The sequence below is a fragment of the Cydia amplana genome, chromosome 3, assembly GCF_948474715.1.
Source record: "Cydia amplana chromosome 3, ilCydAmpl1.1, whole genome shotgun sequence".
NCBI lineage: Eukaryota > Metazoa > Arthropoda > Insecta > Lepidoptera > Tortricidae > Cydia > Cydia amplana.
In genome coordinates, this window is record NC_086071.1 from 4,929,601 (window position 1) to 4,951,449 (window position 21,849).

At 37.5% G+C, this 21,849-nt stretch overlaps 1 protein-coding gene across 1 annotated transcript in view; it reads left to right on the forward strand.

Moving 5' to 3' along the window:
• The window catches only part of LOC134662394 (spondin-1), a 33,830-nt gene extending 26,717 nt beyond the window's left edge, over positions 1 to 7,113 (forward strand). Inside the window, exons 14-16 of the mRNA XM_063518608.1 lie at positions 283 to 592; positions 6,528 to 6,608; positions 7,010 to 7,113. Coding sequence (XP_063374678.1) covers positions 283 to 592; positions 6,528 to 6,570 — 353 coding nt within the window. The 3' untranslated portion in view covers positions 6,571 to 6,608; positions 7,010 to 7,113. The remainder of the gene's footprint in view (positions 1 to 282; positions 593 to 6,527; positions 6,609 to 7,009) is intronic.
• The last annotated feature ends 14,736 nt before the right edge of the window (positions 7,114 to 21,849 follow it).

Genomic DNA, 21,849 nt, shown 5'->3' on the forward strand with positions numbered 1-21,849 from the left:
AGATTTTATGGCTAATTATATTTACATGTAGGTACAAGTAAGATAAATTTTGAAGAGCATAATTTGCCACGTGCCACGTTAGGTTCCAAACATTCACATATATATATCTAAAGACGGGCCGGGCCTTACGGGCAATTATTATTGCCCTTAAGGCCCGTCTTTAGATATAGCTAGGTATGTCAATGGTTCCAAACATTGTTTCGTTCGTATAATTACTTATTTCATTTTTTCCGAGTCTTGCCGTAGTTTTCAAGTTAAAAAGAAGGTTGATCGTGTGCGCAGGCATCTGCATGGAGCCGCCCGAGGCTGGCCCGTGTCGCGGCGTGTACCAGCGCTGGGCCTTCGCCGCGCAGAAGGGCATGTGCGTCCCCTTCACCTACGGCGGCTGCCGCGGCTCCCAGAACAACTTCCTCACGCAGGAGGAGTGCACCAGCACCTGTTCTGTCGTCACCGGTGAGTCACTTCGACCAGCGCTGGGCCTTCGCCGCGCAGAAGGGCATGTGCGTCCCCTTCACCTACGGCGGCTGCCGCGGCTCCCAGAACAACTTCCTCACGCAGGAGGAGTGCACCAGCACCTGCTCTGTCGTCACCGGTGAGTCACTTCGATCAGCGCTGGGCCTTCGCCGCGCAGAAGGGCATGTGCGTCCCCTTCACCTAATAGAATAGAATAGAATAGAAAATTAAGGCGACTACCGCGGCTGCCAGAATAAATTTACTCAGCACGGAAAACTCTGTTGATGACTCTGGATACAGGCATTACCAGTTATTTCAACTGCCTGCCTGCTTTATAAATAATAATAATAATAATAATAAAATTTCTCACCAGAACCTGCTCAGTTATCACTGGTGAATCACTGAGGGAAAGCTCATCTATACTTTCTAGATACTTGGATAGAACACTAAGAATAAGCAGGGATCCCACGAGCCACGAGTTTCGCTCTAGAACGAAGCATGTAGAATTTGCTACTCCCTGGGGTATTTCCTTTAAGATTAAAGAAGCGAGTTTTCGATGTTTTCGAATTCCACGCTTGCCACTAAGCCACAAGAGATCGTTTTCTAACTGATGAGAGCGTGTCGTACCTTTTTCCTACACCAAAGCAACTCCTGTTGCCATAAACATGTTTGTCTAACGTCTCTCGTCTTTTCATAAGTCCTAATTGTTCGAAGGAAAAGGAAAGTTTCATTTTCCAAGCGCGTAACCTGATAAACTCGTGCAACATAATAGGTAGGTATTAACCTTTAAGAAAACTGCCTAGGTACGTTTCTGACTAGTAGCAGGAAGATCCAGTAAGAATTATGTAGACAGGTGAGTTATTACCTACTATAGTTAGTATGGATGTTAACAATGATAGCAGAGTCGTTTTATCGGTCGTCGACAGGCAGTCCGTTGCTGATTGTGGATAGCACTACTATAAAGAATAATTACAGACGGATCGTACCTACAGAATAGCTAAGACGAACAAAGTTTGTACCAGACCAACCAGACAGATTATATTAGATAAATATACGTTACGATACTACGTTAGTATTTCTAAGCATAAGCACATTTACCTACTACTTATTTTTAATTCATAGTTTGTAAATAATTTTACAATATTAATTATTTAAATACTTACATGCAATAATTCCTGTACCCATAACCCTGGGATATGCTCATCTGAAAGCCAATAATAATGGTTTACTGGTTATTGGTTATACCTACCTTATATACAAATGTTCCAGGAATAAATTAGGAACATACTCTGTCAAGAGTCGCACGAACCTAGCCGCCGACATACAGTCGACTCTCATTTTTAAACGACATTCTGAAATAACATGAAATTTGACATGAATATTCAAGTAACATAATTGTATGTATGTCTGGCTGGTACTAGTTTTCGTCGCTAGACATTGTAAGGTACAAAGAAATTAGAGAGAGTGAAGTGCCATGAATAAATAAAAAACTTGACGTACCTATCCTATCCATTATTCACACTCGACTTACGACCGACGAACCTACTCTAGGTAGAACTGATTGAAATAGAAACCTATTCACCATTTCATTGCTGCGGATTTTAACGAAGTAGAGGTATTGGGTTTATTTATAGACTAGCTTATGCCCGTAACTCAGTTTGCAGAAATTACTGTTAGCTTACTATTTATAATACATATTGATTTACTTAGATATTTGGATATTTGTGTTCCTTGTTTAAATGTTTAAAAACATTATAATAGGTACTATGTATAAATAATAAATAAATATTATAGGACATTATTACACAAATTGACTAAGCCCCACGGTAAGCACAAGAAAGCTTGTATTGTGGGTACTCAGACAACGATATATATATAATATACAAATACTTAAATACATAGAAAACAACCATGACTCAGGAACAAATATCTGTGCACATCACACAAATAAATGCCCTTACTGGGATTCGAACCCAGGACCGCGGCTTCACAGGCAGGGTCACTACCCACTAGGCCAGACCGGTCGTCAAAACCTAACCTCGGTCGTATAACCTGATATACTCTAAGGCTCTAAGGGCCTGTTTTACACATTGCTTAGTGTTAGGTGCGAGTTCACAAATTGGCATTTAGTTAATTTAGTAGGAAGTTAAACCGTAAATACAATAATTTATTATGTATTGACCTAAGATGACATAAATCGGTATTTAACCGCATAACAGTAACCTGCATTTTATTAACGATATTTTAATTGATTGTTAACATGCAAGAGTATGACACTTGTGTGTTGGAACCATGCCAGAATGCCAGGATTTTTGGTTCACTCAATCTGGCAGTTTTATTAAACCTTTTCCATTCGCAAAGTAGGTTTGGATCTAGTGATCAAGTGCTAAGTGCTAAGTATACCTATAGTCAGGCACAAAATGTTTGATAATAGGTAAATTATCTATCTAGTATATTTGTCATGCTATTTATCTAGTGTTTTTTTTAACAATGCAGAGAACACAGGGTGCAATTATTTGTTCTTAGAAACAGCGTCAACTTTGTAATATTTTTAATTCGAAACATTTATGATAATTAAATATGGTAATCACCCCTATAATGGCCGAGAAACCTTGAAACCTAATGCACTAATTCTGTAAAATAAGTATTTAACATCGGTTTTTACAGTACATATGGTGCTACTTTAGCGCACTAGTGCGGTAGTTAGCACATTACGTAACTATTTCGAAAATTTTAAGGGCCATATGTAATGTAAAACGTTATACGATACAAGTGCGAAAAATAGGAAATTCGCAACGAGTGGCGATAAATTAAATAACGACAAGGCAGTGTTTTAAAACGACACGAGTACTTAATGTAGGTACTAAGTAACACGGGCAACATTATTTTTCCAAAAAATTAAAAAAATTACGATTTACGTTAAATCCTAAATATAGCATAGGTATATGATAATAGGTACCTTTAAATAATAAAAGTTTCTTTTTAGGATTACGTACTCTAAATAAAAATGCCAATGGTTATAAACAGTTGATTCACACTACTCGTATTATTGCAAGTATCAATAAAATAGTTAGTGCGACGGGCGATGATCTCATAGGCATGGCTTGATACATTTTTTCCTCCGAGTTGGACCAATTGCTGACGTCACAGCTGAGGTCATCGCTACCTTTTTTCATTCTCGATCACTTTATTTTACTATCAATACTCGTACCTCAGACTAATGATCTAAAGACTTGACAACTTTATAAGGGCCTCTACAAACCTCATCGATAATTGCATGCGATTTGCGTTAAGTACCTTGCGGCATTTAATCGATCGATTGATTTCGTTGCACCTTCTTGGCCGGCAACCATCTAAAATCGCATGCTAATTGTTACAAGGTATTTAGAGAGCTTAATATGTGTGGTCATCATCTTGGAAATTGTGTATCATCCTGGAGAAATTCACCTTTTACTCTGAATCTACGCATTTTATGAGAATATGGTCTAGGAACTATAGGACAACATTAAAGTTCATTAAATTCTACTCGAAGAGTCCTACAAAAGTACAAACCTTTAAAGAAGATAAAATACATTTTATTAGAGAAGTATATTATAGATTTAGCGGTACCTTCTATGATCTGAGGCGTTAATACTTTTCCAGGGGACATTTACCTTAGGTATATGAAATTGGGGAGTACCTATGGGAATTTCACTTTTGTCTAAAAGCGACTTATATAACCAGAAAGTAGGCGTTTAAGAATTGATGATTCAATATTACCCTGTAGCCGATACTGAACTAAACTAAGTATACACACATTTTAAAATGACTTTAAAAGACAATACGGTTGCCTTTAACGATTATGCAATGTGGAAAATGTGGGTGAAAAGGGCGGTTACAGATTTAAAACACATTACTTTGATGGTAAAATAGTACCAACAAGTATCTTTTCCTGAGATATTTTTGAATAAAACGTCAGCAGGAGTTGATATATGGTCAAATCTTTTGACTTCTGAGCTATATTTTTAGAAGAAGGCTTCGTTATTGAGAGATGATATAATAGGCCCACGTTGATGTTGTATGACTCACAAATAACAGCTTTAATTCGAATGTAAAAGCATTAACACATTTTAAAATCATAATACCGCTTCTAATCGCCTAGTTTAGGAAGTGCGATAAAACCAAAACAATGCGTGACCTTCGGCTGCGCCGGCGCAGACACCTGGGCCTTGTGAATGAGCTGGCTGGCAGTTTCCGCGCCCATCAGTATGCGGCACAGAAGCCTCTCTTAGCACTTCAAAGGTATAAAAACCATAAAAAATACAATAGATGTTTCTATGTGATGCGCTTTTGTTCCAGCTGAATAATTTTGGCCATCGGCACAGTAAACAAAATCAATAAGTATTTGCCTCATGTTAACAAAATAGAGATAGTTTCAGTCCCTGAATTTAAATCGAATTAAATGTTGTCATTTCTCGATTCGTTCTATTAAAGTTAATTTGATCCTACAATTTTATTAATTTCTTAGAAATCTTAGAATAATAGCGGAGAAGCCAAACATGTCAAGTGTATGAGAGAAAACACGCTCGCTTCTTGCTTTTCATCGTCGGTAGGACAGTTGTCTTAGGTGCCATAGGCTAATTATTTTAAGATTAAATCTATTATAAACGGGCTATCCCACGCGTCTGACGCGAATAAAATAAGACAGTATTCATTCCATTTGTAAGTTTTCCACGAAATTTTAAACGAACAGGTAGCCTGCTTTTAATAAAATGTTTTATTCAACAAATGTCGATTTCGTCGTAATCTCTCGAGCGAAAACGAATATTTAGGTTTTATTCGTAGAATACTGGAAACTAGGGAAAAACAGAATTTCTCTGAAATGAATAAAAGTATTGATTTTCCGCTTTTGTGAATCTGGGCAGTCTGGGTGTATTGTAAATACTTGTATTATAATAGCATGTCGAGAACTTACTTAGGCCGCAATTAGATTATATCATAGAAAATATTATGAATATTATGATCATAGATGTACTAGACTAGTCATTTAAATATGAAGAACCTATAATAAGACTTGGGTCTTATTCATGATGGCTCTGGGGTTGCTAACCCCAGAGTCAATTTTGGCGCTTTTGAATTTAGAACTTTCTTTTATTTCTATATGAGTTCGAAACTCGAATTTAATTTGTACTTGTATTTGTACACGGGGATTTACGAGACTATAATGGTGTAATAACAACAATTCTAACGAATAGTATAGCTATGAAGCTGCTTAGCGTGTTGTGGCGTCATTGAGACGAGTGCATAGCGGTAGATAGATCTATCTATTGCATTGTGCACTGCACAAAGGAGGAGAAAGTGACCCGCGCAAAACACTCGCTTTCGTTACCTATACTACCTCCGTTATACCTACAGTGTTTCCACAAGACCAATTGCCGGGAAAATCCACTAAAACAAATTTAAAATTGGCATCGACATCATCACATTTCTAGCGTTGTCCCGTCATTTGCTACGGCTCACTCCGAAAGCCTTGGGTCCACTCGGCACTCTAATCGCAAGTATTCATTTAGGTATTTCAGACTTCGGTCCATACGATGATATTAAAACTATTTTGATGGATAAAATTGTACAAGCGCTTCATTTTTCTTTGACACTTCTAAAACGCATTTGACTTGCTCCAAAATGTTTGCCGACCCCTGCCGCCCGGCAGCACAGTATGTATGATTGGCGCTACAGATCACAAAGCATAGGGGTGTCAACATAAACAAAATTCTATGAAAATATCACACACCGAAACTGTCATGTCAAAGTCGGTGCAGCATGGTCCACTAATAGCATTAAATCTCATGAGGTATCTTATACCTTTAAACGAGCAATTCTTGTATATATTTATTTATATGTATATATTTTGAGGATCTCGGAAACGGCTCTAACGATTTCGATGAAATTTGCTATACGGGAACCATATATTGGGGCGAAAAGTCGATCTAGCTAGGTCTTATATCTTGGAAAACGCGGATTTTTGAGATTTTTATGTTTTTCGAGCAAAGCTCGGTCTCCCAGATATTAATTATTAATGGGAGACTTGTTCACAGGGGCGCTCAACCCGCAGGCCAACCAGCTCGCGAACTCCGTTAGCTCTGATCCGTCCCGCGCCACTAACACTCTTGACGGAGGTGAGTAATCACGCTACTTCTATCCAGGGCCGCGAAAAACGCTTCAAGCGAAATTGGTCGGCCTTGGAGCTCCTGCCGACTAGCTGCCCTTACATTTGATTTACCAATGTACAATTAAGTCTTAATTTAGAGAGATATTGAATGGAAAGAATGATGAATAAATTGAATCACACTGATCACACACTATAAAAAAGTTTCTTGTCTATACAACATGTTTCTTGTTTGTGTTTTTGTAGAGTCTCTACTAAGGGCCGTAGCAAGATGACCATCGATAAGTAAAACATATCGGAATAGCAAAAAGTCACTTGATTACCATACATTATATGGGTTTCGAAGGACATTTTCTATAAACGGTTGTCACTTGTCTAGGTCTCCTGTAGTGACTATTGTATTTTTCGCAGCCCCGACCTTACTGGGCTCGTGTGAGCTGAGCCCGTGGAGCGAGTGGAGCCGTTGCAGTGTGTCGTGCGGCGTGGGCTACCAGGAGCGCACGAGGAACGTGCTGGTGAGTGACCCTGCAGGGTGGGGCGGGTGAGTGACCGGGGCAGTGACCCTGCAGGGTGGGGTGTGTGAGTGACCAGGGTAGAGCCCGTGGAGCGAGTGGAGCCGCTGCAGTGTGTCGTGCGGCGTGGGCTACCAGGAGCGCACGAGGAGCGTGCTGGTGAGTGACCGGGGGTGTGACCCTGCAGGGTGGGGCGGGTGAGTGACCGGGGCAGTGACCCTGCAGGGTGGGGTGGGTGAGTGACCAGGGTGGAGTCCGTGGAGCGAAGGGAGCCGCTGCAGTGTGTCGTGCGGCGTGGGCTAACAGGAGCGCACGAGGAGCCTGCTGGTAAGTGACCTAGATAGCGGCTCCGTAGGGGCTGTTGAACTCAAGCTAAAGATAAGCTCCAGTAACTACTGGAGAAGTACCCTGCAGGGCGGCATCAGCTGAGCAATTATAGCTGCAAAGCGACTGATGGCTGTCTTCTCGTGAAACGATTGGTTACCTACCTAACAACGTGCGCCGAGTATAGTGATGGGTAGGACATCAATTTAAAATGAGTTTGTATGAGTACCTCATTTTCTAAAATGAGGTGTTACAATGTCTTACTTCAAATGAGGTGAGGTACTAGCATATTTTCAGCGTCGACTATTCCATTAATTCCAACGGCGACAAAAATATTATAATATGTATATACATTTATATACATATTTATGTATTCATCACTTCCTTTATAAATAAATGAATAGTAACATTTAATTGGAGTGCAATTCTGGAGGTTAAGAATAGAACTTTTAGGAGAAAGATAATTTTAGAATCAAGTAAAATGAATAGTGAAGTAAGACATTTTTGCGGTACGAAGTACTGCGACAAATTAACAAAATGAGTGGTACAAATGAGGTGCCTCACGAGTGAGCGACTCAACACTAGCCGAGTAAGGTTAATCTTACGGTTTAACTCACGTGTTTTTAGTCACTCGCGCGATATGTTTAAATTCCTAAAACACATTGTAAAGCTTTTTTATACAGACACGCAAAAGTAAAAGAAATGCGAATCGTGAACAGAACAATAATACCAAACGGCGGGGCCCGCGGCACTGCGGGTATCGATCCCACTATCCCACCGTGACATTCACCACCACAAAATAATACTGCCATGCACTTTACGAACAATTCTTATAAATAAAACGTAAGCAATTGGTAGACTAGGAGCTCGTGATTCTAAATAGAAATAACATCCAAATAAAACCAAAATAGTGTAAGTAATGGTAAACTGGGGTAGGTGAACTTTAAATCGCAGGGAAACAATGATCATCGATTTTTAAACTATCGAAGGAATTGGTTTCTAAACGGTTTCATCATCTATTTTTGTTAAAGCTGCCAATCACACAAAATTCTTAAGCTTGCGTTCAAAAACCAACTCCCTTTTTCTCAAACATCTCTGTTCAATGATTCCTCGAGATTTAAAGTATTGTATAAGGTTCCTCAGTTTACGGTATTTGTACCTATAACTTTTCATAAAATGGCCTAACCCACGTGCAATAAGGGGGGAATTTTCATCATTATTATTTAATTTTATTTTTATTTCATTTAGAGAATTCATTTTCGAGCTGAATCTAATCAGAAGTCGGACTATAATCCGAATCCCGTCAGCGGCCGCCATCAGTCGGTACCGGCACAACTAGGTATCAAAAGCCCGTGTCGCACTTAGGTAATCCATGATTAAAATATGCCTTAAAGCATGGAATACCTAGGTAGTACTAGTTGACAAGATTAGTTTTCAATAGATACCTCGAATCCGTTTGGTGTCAACTTAGACACGTATCGAAAACTACACGAACAATCGAGTTAACGTTGGCATAAACATACATGTAAACATGTATGTATGTTTTTACAATTCTATGTAGTCCAATCTAAAGAGATGACTGCTGGAGGCCCTGTACAATTCTCTATACAAATCGTTTACGCTGTCGGCACCGATACCGATTAATCTGATCGAGTTATTATTTAAAACGCTTATTTTGAGAAACCCTTGTTAGAAAGAAACGGATCTTGTTGATAGATAGCCGCATAACGCGCGTGGAACAATTAACTTTATTATGTTTAAATATTATAAACACCTTTTGTTCGCGTGCGTGATGCTGACAAACTCATTTCGACGCTGCTAGTTTTTCAACAAATATATCTTCATTATTAATCCATCAAAGTTTTCTTTCACGCGCAAAACCTACAGGTTATGGGCCCAGGCCGCTTCCACTGCTGTTAACATAGGGATTAATTAAATTACAACTTAAAAACGGGGTTTTCTGGTAACTGGTCGTCGCTAATAGCAAGCACGGTATTAAAAATACGCTCCCATACAATCAATGTTACGCTCTCATTTTGAAACAATATGCGTTACATACATGAAACTTGGCATGAAAATTTACGTAAGTAACATATTATTATATTATAGATATAAAGTAATTTGAGCGAGTAGAAATTTGAAATACAAAACTTCTACTTGCTCTATTTTCTATATTGTACCTATATTGTATAACAATTGTTAGCAACGAATACTAATATATGTTACTTGAATGTTCATGTCAAATTTCATGTTATTTCAGAATGTCGTTTTAAAATGAGAGCGTAAATTCGATTGTATGGCGGCGGCTAGGTCTTTAGATTCGTGAGACTTAATCATCTCATAATAAGCGTGCTGTTGTGCAATAGGAACGGAAGTATGTAACTTCTCAGGTTGTATTGGAATGTACTGCTAACTTGTTATCTCCAATATTATCTAAGATATTTATGTAACCAATAAGGTGGTACGGGCTGGTGCCTTCTATGGCACTAAAATATCAAGAATAAATCTCTCTCATCTGAGCTGATGCGGGGATATTCTAGAAATGCTTAGGGAATCAAGATGTTTTAAACCGGCAATTTCAAAACGTTCAACATTCAGAAATTAAAATTAAAAAAAAGCGGCCAAGTGCGAGTCGGACTCGCCCATGAAGGGTTCCGTATTTAGGCGATTTATGATGTATTAAAAAAAAACTACTTACTAGATCTCGTTCAAACCAATTTCCGGTGGAAGTTTACATGGTAATGTACATCATATATTTTTTTTAGTTTTATCATTCTCTTATTTTAGAAGTTACAGGGGGGGGGGGGGACACACATTTTACCACTTTGGAAGTGTCTCTCGCGCAAACTATTCAGTTTAGAAAAAAATGATATTAGAAACCTCAATATCATTATTGAAGACCTATCCATAGATACCCCACACGTATGGGTTTGATGAAAAAAAAATTTTTGAGTTTCAGTTCGAAGTATGGGGAACCCCAAAAAATTATTGTTTTTTTTGTGAAAATCTTAATGCGGTTCACAAAATACATCTACTTACCAAGTTTCAACAGTATAGTTCTTATAGTTTCGGAAAAAGTGGCTGTGACATACGGACGGACAGACAGACGGACAGACAGACAGACAGACAGACATGACGAATCTATAAGGGTTCCGTTTTTTGCCATTTGGCTACGGAACCTTAAAAAGGGCTCGTTCACATTGCAATAAAAATGTAGGTACACTCACATATAATGAGGCGAATAATAATATTAAATAGAATATAACAACATACACAAAACAACAACAACAAACACAACAACAGCAAGTTAACAGCAGAACACACAACAACACAACACACACAGCAACAGCAGAATATTTATGTTAATTTTCCGGAATCATTATCATTTCCGCCACTACCGTACCGACTGACCCAGATTTAATTGTTGAAGTGTCATTACAGGAACGCATGACGTCACACGATGACAAATACCTAATTGCCTCCCCGCCCCCGCCCCCTTAATAAAGTTCACGGACTTGCCCTGTGGGTGATGTTTGTATGTCACGATTGTCAAGGCTACTGGTACCTCCAGCTTCGACACTGATCCTTATTCAATGTACATATGTAGTTAGATTACCTGAAAAAAAAACTATTTTTAGTCTTCTCACAGATACATGACATAACGTTTAGGGTGCATTTTGATTATGGGATCCCTTTATACTTCCATGCGATTTATTAAATAGAAATTGTGTTTAAAAATAACTGCTATTTATGTTTTTCTAATAATTATCTGGGGCTTTATTTCGTGCACGGGGTGAAATAAATTATTTTAAGTATACTCAATACCACTACCCAACCAGTACCCAATTTCACTAGCGAGAGCCGTAATCTAAAATTTGGCCAGCATTCTCAGTGACTCTAGGGCTCTACGGTCAAAAAGTTTAGACCCTACTAGATTACTTTTCCTACTGAATATCGAACGTCAGCCTGGATGTCGTGCCATCAAAAACAAATTACCGTTTCTAATTGATGCCTCTAAAATTTGAGTGTATTTTTAGAATGGGGTCAAGTCCACAGGACCAATTACGCACAGACAGAAATATCCAGTGTCTATATAGCGGGTCAATCGTTGTGATTAGATGTCAAGTTTGTTTGGAAATTGTTGCAAAAAAATATTCTATAATATTTACTTTGTAGGGTACGTGTGAGATTTAGGAGTTCAAAAAAATCTAAAGTACACTTACTTAAATGTATTATATTTTATTTGTTTCTATTGCACATATTAATCACAACACTTCCACACTTTTTCATTATCAACCCAACTGTTACACCAATATTAATAATGTGGTTAAGCATTCTTAGACTCTAAAGGTGACATTCGGATGGCAGCTGCATTACCTTTATTAGTAGACTTGGTACTTAGTGATAACGTCAGAGTCTTCCATTTGTAGTTGTTCCACATTGAGGCACAAAGGGCTAGCCGACCCTTTACTTGACGCCTGACACACCTGACTCAAGGTCTATATCGATCTGTTCGGTAGGTAAATACTGTATAGGTAAATAACGCAGGAAATCTGATATCAATGAAAGATTTCGATGAATACCTGACTTGAGCAAGTATTTCGAAGTATTTTTATTCGACGTGAAACTGAAATAAAATATTACTTTGGATTTATATTTAATTTCCGCCACAAACTCACAAGCCTCCTGCACGGATGCGAGAGCAGCGTATCCGTTTTTCACAGATTTTCCTTTTGACTTCTCTTAGATATTATATTTCATTGAAATTCAAAAATTTCTGCACATACAAACTGCACTTTAAATGTTTATTTGTATTCTTGTATTTATGCCGATTCTCGATCAATTTGTGCAATAGAATCAAAAGATAATAAATCGTGTTGCTAATTACCCGTGTGCTTTTGCGTTTGGCCTGAGGGCCTACCGCGAACCACGTTCGACGTGTTGCCTCTCTGTCGCACTTGTGAATTCGTACGTAAGTGTGACAGGGAGGCAACACGTCGAACGTGGTTCGCGGTAGGCCATCTGATGTGCTATTGTTCATAAAACGTGACTTAATCGCTTAAAATTAGACTTATTAATTACGTAAGATGTTCATTCATTGAGTGCCGACCGAGGACAAACACACACTCATGACAACACTAATGTGACAAAACAGGCCATGTTGTTCACTCGCAGAGAGATAGATACTTTGAACCCAAAACCCAATATGCACTCGACATACCAGAGCTAATTTTAAGCCTATTTCTTTCTTTATATTATAGGTAAAAAGACCTTGTAGAGTGGTGCCCTAGATATAATAAAAGAAAGAGTGGCCCACAAAAGTTTAGATGGTCGAATGATTTAACAAGAATAGGAGGTAAATGGATGCAAACAGCAAAAGAAAGAAACAAATGGAAAGCTATGGAGGAGGCCTACGTCAAAGGACCTAAAGGGCCTAAAGTTGATAAATCAAATTAATATATGTTATGTACCAGCTTCAATAATAAAGGCTAATTACAATTACAATTACAATAGGTAAAAAGAAAGTTTAATTCGGTATTGATTGCTTGTTCATTATATTACAGAGAGCGGCGGCACCGGGCGCCCCGCCGTGCAACGCGAAGCTGTCGCGCCGCCGCCGCTGCTCCCGGCCATGCTAGGACCTGGTGCTGGCTTTCAGGGTGAGGGTCTGAGGAAAGCCCATAATGTAAAGAATATTCCGGTGTTTGAACTACTGACATTATCTTAAACAACAGAAACGGGAAGGGTTCACAACTGGGACAGAATTTTGAAGAAATATAACTACTACATCTATCATGCGGTAGTTCCGTAATATTTCAATATAAATTTGACGCTTATGAAGATATTTCCACACTGTAATTGCGACGTGTGCAGAGTTAGCTTGGTCCGACTCCTAGCGAGTACGTGGTTTAACGGAAATAATGACCAAACTTGCCGTCCTTTCTTCAAAATTATTTCTGCAAAGTGCTATTCAAATATCGGAATGAATCACCCTGTTAGCGATAGGTACCCACTAACATGAGGCGCCGAAGAGTAATTAATGAAATTTATTTTTGTACAAATACGAATTAATAATGTTTACGGTAAAATAACGCTTTACTTTATTTGTTCTTAGAATAAATTGACATTGAATAACTATACTTGTTCGCAAATCAATAAGTACCAAAATTTTCTACCTCTGTCAAAGCATTTATTTTTAGATTTGCCATGATAACAATACCAAAGTTTTGGTTATACTTAATAAATACTTTGATACCAATTGAATGTTTAATTCATTGTTCGTCTCTCATATATCGCATGTTATCTAATATACGAGGGAGTCACATGATTGTCTTTGTTTCAATGTTTTTTAAACTTAAAATATATATAGACTACAGCAGAGTCTAGTAAAAAAATGCGTCGCCTGCGTCTCAGCAACACTGACAATTCTCACGGCGTTGTATGGAGGTGGTCCGTTTTAAATACTTACTAGTAAAATTATGTAATTAATAATTACATAATAGACTTAGCAGTTTATCCAGTAACTTCTTTTAGCGATGACTATATGTAGCATGTTTTCAATGTATGTATTAATTAGCATTTGCAATAGGTATAGGTAAGTATGTATTTGAAATTCAAAATTTGCTCCAACACCAAAAATATTCCAAGAACCTGTGAATTGTTAACCTTTTGGAAGCCAATGACCGATATATCCGCATCGTAGGTTCAACGCCAAAGACCGATTAATCGGTTACAGACCACAGAGCAACATCGACCTACGTGCATAACGTAATGGACCCTATAATGGACGTGGAACCGGTAATGGGACATAAAACCACAAATCCTCTAAAATAAGTATGTAAAAGTAGTTTATAAACACTGGCAATATTTTACCATAAATAAGAGTCATAGAGCTGTTTAAGTTTGACTTTTTATTAATTTCGGTTAATTTTTAAGAAATTGGCGCCAACCCAAAAGTTGTCGTGTCACTGGAAAAAATAACCAGTAAGAATTCTTAACAACTTCGCTAAGAGAGGTGAGTTCATATATTAAGTTGTAATTAATTATTACTTGGTGTAAACTAGAATGTGTTTTGTTAATTGCATTTACCATGAGATAAGGTATACAACACATTATGTTGTGACTCTAGAGATGTATAAAAAATAGTAGTATTTTGCCCAATCCCATTATAGGAGCTGTAAAACTGCATACCTCCTATGATGGGATAATTTACATAATGATGCTTGCCATGGCGTAATTTCATGTTTAAACAATACAGAAGTATAATGTAGTTACTCGTACGAACTATGTCAGGAGGTCTTCTCGGACTTCGGATAAATTAATATCGTTTTTACAAAATTTTATTTAACTTGCCCTGTTAGTTTGTATACAGGGTGGATTTTCTTTTTGGGTCAGTGAGGGCAGCTACCAGATCCCGTGCTGCTACGAGAAAACGGTCTTAGAAGACCTTCCCTCGATTTCAAATTAATGAAGATTGGCTTTTACAGATTTTGGAAAAAACATACAGGGTGCGAGGAAAAGGTAATTTTTGACAAACTTTTTTTTTGATGCCAATCGATCCCATTCCTATTGAGGATCAAAAGCTTGTATGGAACAAAAAAAAAAATTCCGGCTAGAAAAGCCACAAATCGAGGAAAACTTTTCCCATACAATTTGTATGAAAATCAAAACTTTTATTTTTCACATGCTATTTTTCTATGACAATTGATTCCATTCTTATCTAGTATCAATAGTTTCTTTGGGGTCAACTTACGATAATGTACTAAAAAGCCACAAATTAATAAAAACTTTTTCCATTGACCCCAAAAAAACTATTGATACTGGATAGGAATGGAATCGATTGGCATACAAAAATAGCATGTGAAAAATATAAGTTTTCATTTTCATACAAATTGTATGGGAAATGTTTTCCTCGATTTGTGGCTTTTCTAGCCGGAATTTTTTTTTGTTCCATACAAGCTTTTGATCCTCAATAGGAATGGGATCGATTGGCATCAAAAAAAAAGTTTGTCAAAAATTACCTTTTCCTCGCACCCTGTATGTTTTTTCCAAAATCTGTAAAAGCCAATCTTCATTAATTTGAAATCGAGGGAAGGTCTTCTAAGACCGTTTTCTCGTAGCAGCACGGGATCTGGTAGCTGCCCTCACTGACCCAAAAAGAAAATCCATCCTGTATTAGTTAGTGTGGTTCAAATCTTGGAAATGGCATTTGAGCCACTTTCGTATTTCCGATTGAGTTGAAATTTTGGATACGTATGCAAATCGGATGACAATGCAATCGGGTGACAAAAATGACTAATAACTAGCCCATTATAGGGGGCCCATTACTGGATCCACGTCCATTACCGGGGTTCCATTACTGGAGCTTTGGTGTCCATGACTGGAGAAAAAAACCATACTTTTAATTTATTAATTATGTGGAAACTAACTGCAGTATCTTTGATACAACACGCCTGAAACATGAAAGAAGGATAGGATATTCATCTTTTAACAAGCTAAGCGGTAGAACTTTTACATGTATCAGGGAAATATCACAAATACTCAAAATTTCCTCTTAAATGTCCCATGACTGGTGCCGTTACTATATACATAAAGTTCAACTTCAATTTTGACACTTCTATGATGTGGCGTTTGAGTGACAGCTTTTGTGTTTGACACGGCGTGGTAAAGGTTAAGGTCAAAAATCATCATTTCTCAACCATAATTCAAGTTTAATTTTTCCGTAACACTACACTTTGTATGGACATGGACAATGTTACAATGTGTCACGTTTTCCTTGCTCTTGTGTGTAACAGTAGGTATGTACCTATAATCCCTACGTTTTCTAAATGCGTTCCAAGAAGAATGTTTCCGGCAGGCAGTACGTTCAATAAATGTTTACCTTCGTTCAGTGAATGATGAATATATCGCTAATGAATGGAACAACAGAGTCTCAGAGGAGAGTGGTAATTATTCGGAAACGCACGGACGGACGGTTAGCACCACAGAATAACTAATAGTACTACCGTTAGCACTCGATAATTGTATTATTATTGGTGAGAATGGTGAGGTAAGCACAACAGCCTTTCAAGACTGAGGCCTTCAGGTAGTTTCAGGGGCGCTTTGCCCTGCCTGAAATTGGTCATTTCAATTCTAAGGTATCTACATTTTCAATCCCATTATAACTCCTTTGGAGGTTCGAGATATATAGGTAGGACTATGTAGGTACTATTAGTTATATGGTAGATCGACCCTTCAATCAAACTCTTTTCAAAATTTTCGCTTTTTCTACAGACAGAATTGGTTTGCAGGCTATATAATTTAGATACTAAGCTTTTGCCTTGACTTATTTTACACAACATTGGTAAGTCTAGTCTAGAGTCTCACGCAACGTAAATGTTCGCGCTTCACAGTGCCGACTCGTTTTTACTACACCTATTCAACAATACCTATAAAACAAAGAGGAATATAAATGTTAAGAATCTTCAACTTATCGCGTTTGCCAGATTGAGAGTCCAGGAATTTCAATGTGAATTTTAACTGAGGAATATTTCTACGAATCCATTAAGGACGGAATTTTCGACGTTCTTTATCTATCTTTAACCGTAATGTTGCCACTCATTTCGCTTTTCAAAGGTAAGATAATTATGCAAACCCATTAAGGAGGAAGTTACATTACAAAGGCAGTCGATTACTGTACACTACCATTTTTCTGCCATTGTAAACTAGTTATTCTTCTTCTTCTTCCTCGCGTTGTCCCGGCATTTTGGCCACGGCTCATGGGAGCCTGGGGTCCGCTTGGCAACTAATCCCAGTAATTGGCGTGGGCACTAGTTTTTACGAAAGCGACTGCCATCTGACCTTCCAACCCAGAGGGTAAACTAGGCCCGTATTGGGAATAGTCCGGTTTCCTCACGATGTTTTTCCTTCACCGAAAAGCGACTGGTAAATATCAAATGATATTTCGTACATAAATTCCGAAAAACTCATTGGTACGAGCCGGGGTTCGAACCCGCGACCTCCGGATTGCAAGTCGCACGCCCTTACCGCTAGGCTCCCAGCGCTTCTGCCATTGTAAACTAGTTAATTAACTGAATTATTATAGATTCCTAATTGTTTTCATTTTGTCTTCCTCGATTATTTTCGGCTTGCCTAACAGTGTTTCAGACAATTAACTGAACATAATATTTAACCAGCTGTTTACATAGATGGAAATAACATGATACCTGTGAATTAGGGATATCATTAAGGAAATGTTTTCTGATTTTATGCGGATAAAAATGTCTGTAAAATTATTTCCTGTTATAACCATTTCCGCTCAATTATTATAATTGTAATTTATAGTATATAATTATGTATATATATTGTTTGAACAATGGTTTACATAGATGGAAATAACGTGATAGGAAAGGATTAGTTATATCATTAAGGAGGATTTTCAGATTTTATGATTTCATTATTATATAATATACATACATTACATAATTATATAGGTATAATAACATTTTATGATGACATGTAATTTCGGTTACAAAGACATTTGAGATTGGGGAGATAACTAATTATAGGTATTATTATACAAATGACCCATGATTTTGGTACATTTACCAAATGATGATACCTACTATATGTAATCTCCAACTAGGTAGGTAAGTAGGTGTATTAATTAAGTTAATCTTACGACAAAAGTTACCTATGAGTAGCGAATTTATCTACCAACTTACCTATGAGTAGCGAAGCGGTTCAAAAATATTCCAAACTATACTGGATCAACCAAATCTTGTCAGTAGTAAAAGGCAGCAAATTTGAAAAATCGCGGGTTAGCAACACTCTGTTCGAATAATTCCAAAATCGCGTGTCATCTGTATGTTATCTGTGGAACGTGGATCGTGAATGACAGCCATCCTCTTATTGTTTACATTCTGAATCGTTTCTATTTCTACTAAGAGAGAAGAGAAATTTCTACTGTCACCATTAAATACCAAGATTATGCATGACCTCAAGCAAAGCTAAGGTGCCTACAATGTACAATCATGCTCGTTGACGGTAAACATTACTAAAATTTGAGGTTATGATAATTCACTCGAACCGACGTATGAAGGGCGGAAAAATAAACGTTTTGGTTCGATGTATATTGCTGCTTTTCTTAGCGCAATTCTGCTTTTTGAGTGTTACATGGTGTTACCCTACTTTCATTTGCAGTACATTGCTACTGACAAGATTTGCTTGACGCACTATAATTAGTTAAACAAACCAGCCTTCTAATAGGCACCCTACATCAGGACCATTCGGCGCAGAGCTAGAGTGTGCGGAAAGAGAAAAGTCGTGAAATGTATGGGATCCAATACATTCTACGACTCTTCTACACACCACCACACAGACTCTATAGTTCGTTTTTTTTAGCATTCGAAATAAGGTAAACAATCTTGATGTGTCTTTTAATTGAAAAACACATTTTAAAAATAAGTTACGGTAAATATGTAACAATTATGAATCTAATACAATCTTTTATAGTCTTCTGCTTTCATAAGTAATAGTTATTATTTTTAAAAAGTGTTTTTCAATTAAAAGACATGTCAAAATCGCTTACCTTCTTTCAAGTTCTTTCTAATGCTAAAAAACGAACTATAGCTCCCATGTAAATATAAATATATGGATAATTTTAGTTAATATATGTAATATTATTTCTGTATTTATATTTTTATGTTTGTATCACAATAAATCTCAGCCGTTATACAAATACACACCTAACAATGAATCGTTATACTATACCTGATGAAAATTTTAAATTTAAATAGATAATAATAATTGTCATTTAATTCTAAAACATCCCTATTACATTTAACGTAAATTAATTAGAGTCCGTCTAGGCTTACTTTGCACCGACTTGAGCAGAACAAAGTGAAGAGTGTCATTATAAATGTCATATTTACATACAAACTTGACATTGATGGCATTGCCACACTTTCTGAATAATGTGATTGCAAATGTCATACAGAGTTAGGTTGTCCCGACGTTAGACGGAATTTAATTCAATCACAACCACAAATTGTGGAATGCGCTTCCGACAGCTCGACAGCATAATCTATGGTAAGTATGCTAAGTTGATGCATTTCATGGTCTGTCTATATGTATAATGTATCTGTAGGCGCTGTAGGCTACTACTAATAGGAAACATGTAACTATTAGGTACCTACTATGTAAGTAGTAATGTTAGTAGTTAGTCGCCTTATCTTTCAAACTAAAGCTTAGCTATGATGAAGCTTTCAAAATTGACACCGAATTGACACGGCATTTTAATTATATTAATATTATAATTTAAAATTTAAACTACCTATATACACACAAACTGCACTCGTAGATTTACTAACTATTACATGAAATATTGTTGAAATTATGCATCTGCCTTGTAGGTACCTACCAACAATACCGACATGTAGCTTAATAGGGAAATTACTGTGCGTACGAAAGTAGCGGCCAAGTTGTTCACAAATATCTGAACACTGTTATCAAAATGACGTCCAAATCTTTTTCGTCATTGTGTGCTGTCACAGCGATGATGCCATTATGTGACGTCACAGGCACGTTACTACCAGAGTCAAGTCAAGGATAACGGGACAAGGTCGGGTACGGATCGATCCATTCTTGCAATACGAGTACTTGCAAAATTCGACGAACTCTGCCAGTTTATGAAAACTTGTTCGTTTAGGCCAAACAGAAAAGTGTAGTTGGTGTAGTTAGTTAGCTAGGTGTAAAAATAAGAAGTAGATATCTAATGTAGTCAGAGTAGGGTATTTTACACATTGTATCTGGTAAAGTTAAGTACGAAATATATTGGTTGCCAAGAGCGGTACAAAAAAAATCGTTTGCGGAAATTGACAAGTATGCCTAATTTGCCCCACCGGATGGCCATTGAATGTTATTACCTAAACATGTAGGTACCTATGTATGTAATCAATCCAGATGGCCACACAATGAGCGGATCTAATTTCACGCATGGGCGTTAGCGTTATGCGCGGTATCGGCAAATGTGAGGTCCTGTTTCTGAATTGATTTGACGCATGATTTTTTTGGCAAATGTAAATAGTTATTTTTATTTGAGATTCAAATGTCTCAAATAAACCTAGGTAGGTACTCTCCATTGTACAAGTAGGTAGGTACCATAAACGTCCAAAATCCGGAACGAATCAGGCACGTGCATCGCGAGTTACTAGTGTAACGGCCCTTACTAATAGTGCGTGACTGCAGCAAAATGTATGAAAGAAATCATGAAGTTTATTCATGATGATCTAAGTTTTTTGTTAATTTAGCTGAAAAAATGCACTTTAACTTTCAAAAGTAACTTTCAAAGGTGCGAAAATAAGTTGAAATTTTACGTTTTCAAACTGGAACATCTTTATAAACCTACCTGACGACCCTAGCGACCCGACGTACCTAGTGGGTACTTGGGTAGTGACCCTGCCTATGAAGCTGGAAGGGTAATGTCAGAAGTGATGATGCATCAACTAACATTACCCAACCAGTGTTGGGTAGATCTAGCTAGATGTGTACGGGTAAACGCTGAATAAAAGTAAAGATTAATGTTTAAAATTCGGACTTTACCCAAAAGGCTCGGGTAATACCAGGGTAAACTTGAGTTTAATTAACCTTCTAACATTACCCATAAAACGTGTAGGTATGTACCTACCTGAATTTTCGTTCTCTTTCAGTCTCTGAAGGTACACACAATTAAGTAGGTACTGTACATAATTTAAGAAATTCGTTCTTTAAACTACCTATGTTTAATTTTGTTTTGTTTTAACAGTTGGGTCATTTAACTTTGCGTTAAACTTTGCGTGTTGCCTTGGTTCGTTTCCGCATTTTAATGTAATGAGCATCACTGGTTGTCAAACAAAGTGGGGCTAATATTTCGCAGTGGCGGCGCGTCCATAAAAGCCAATTCCCACCGGCTTGCTTGTTTTTGAACGTTTGAGCAGAGTTGTGAAGGAAATATTATGTAAGCCAAATTAGCTCCGGCTTGCCTATGGAAATGTTTGATGCGCCGCCACTGATGTTTCGACATTATTCATCAAATAATTTAACTCAGTGTCGTCCTGCAGGCTGACCAATATATTACTAGATTCTGATCGCGACTTCGTCTGTGTATAATCCTATGTCCTTCCCCAGGACTCATACTCATACTCATTTATTTGTAAAGTCATTTTACACGTCAAGGAAGAAACATATAATACTCGTAGCAACATTAAGAATCTCAAATCTCCATACTAAATTGCATCTGAATCAGATCAGAGGTAGGAACAGACAGACAAACAGAGTTGCTTTAGCATTAATTATATATACGAGGATTATAGTAGGTAGACACTTATATTTTTAACTCTGACTCTCTAATATGCACATACTTAAGTAGTTAAAAGGGTACGTAATGGATAATCTAAT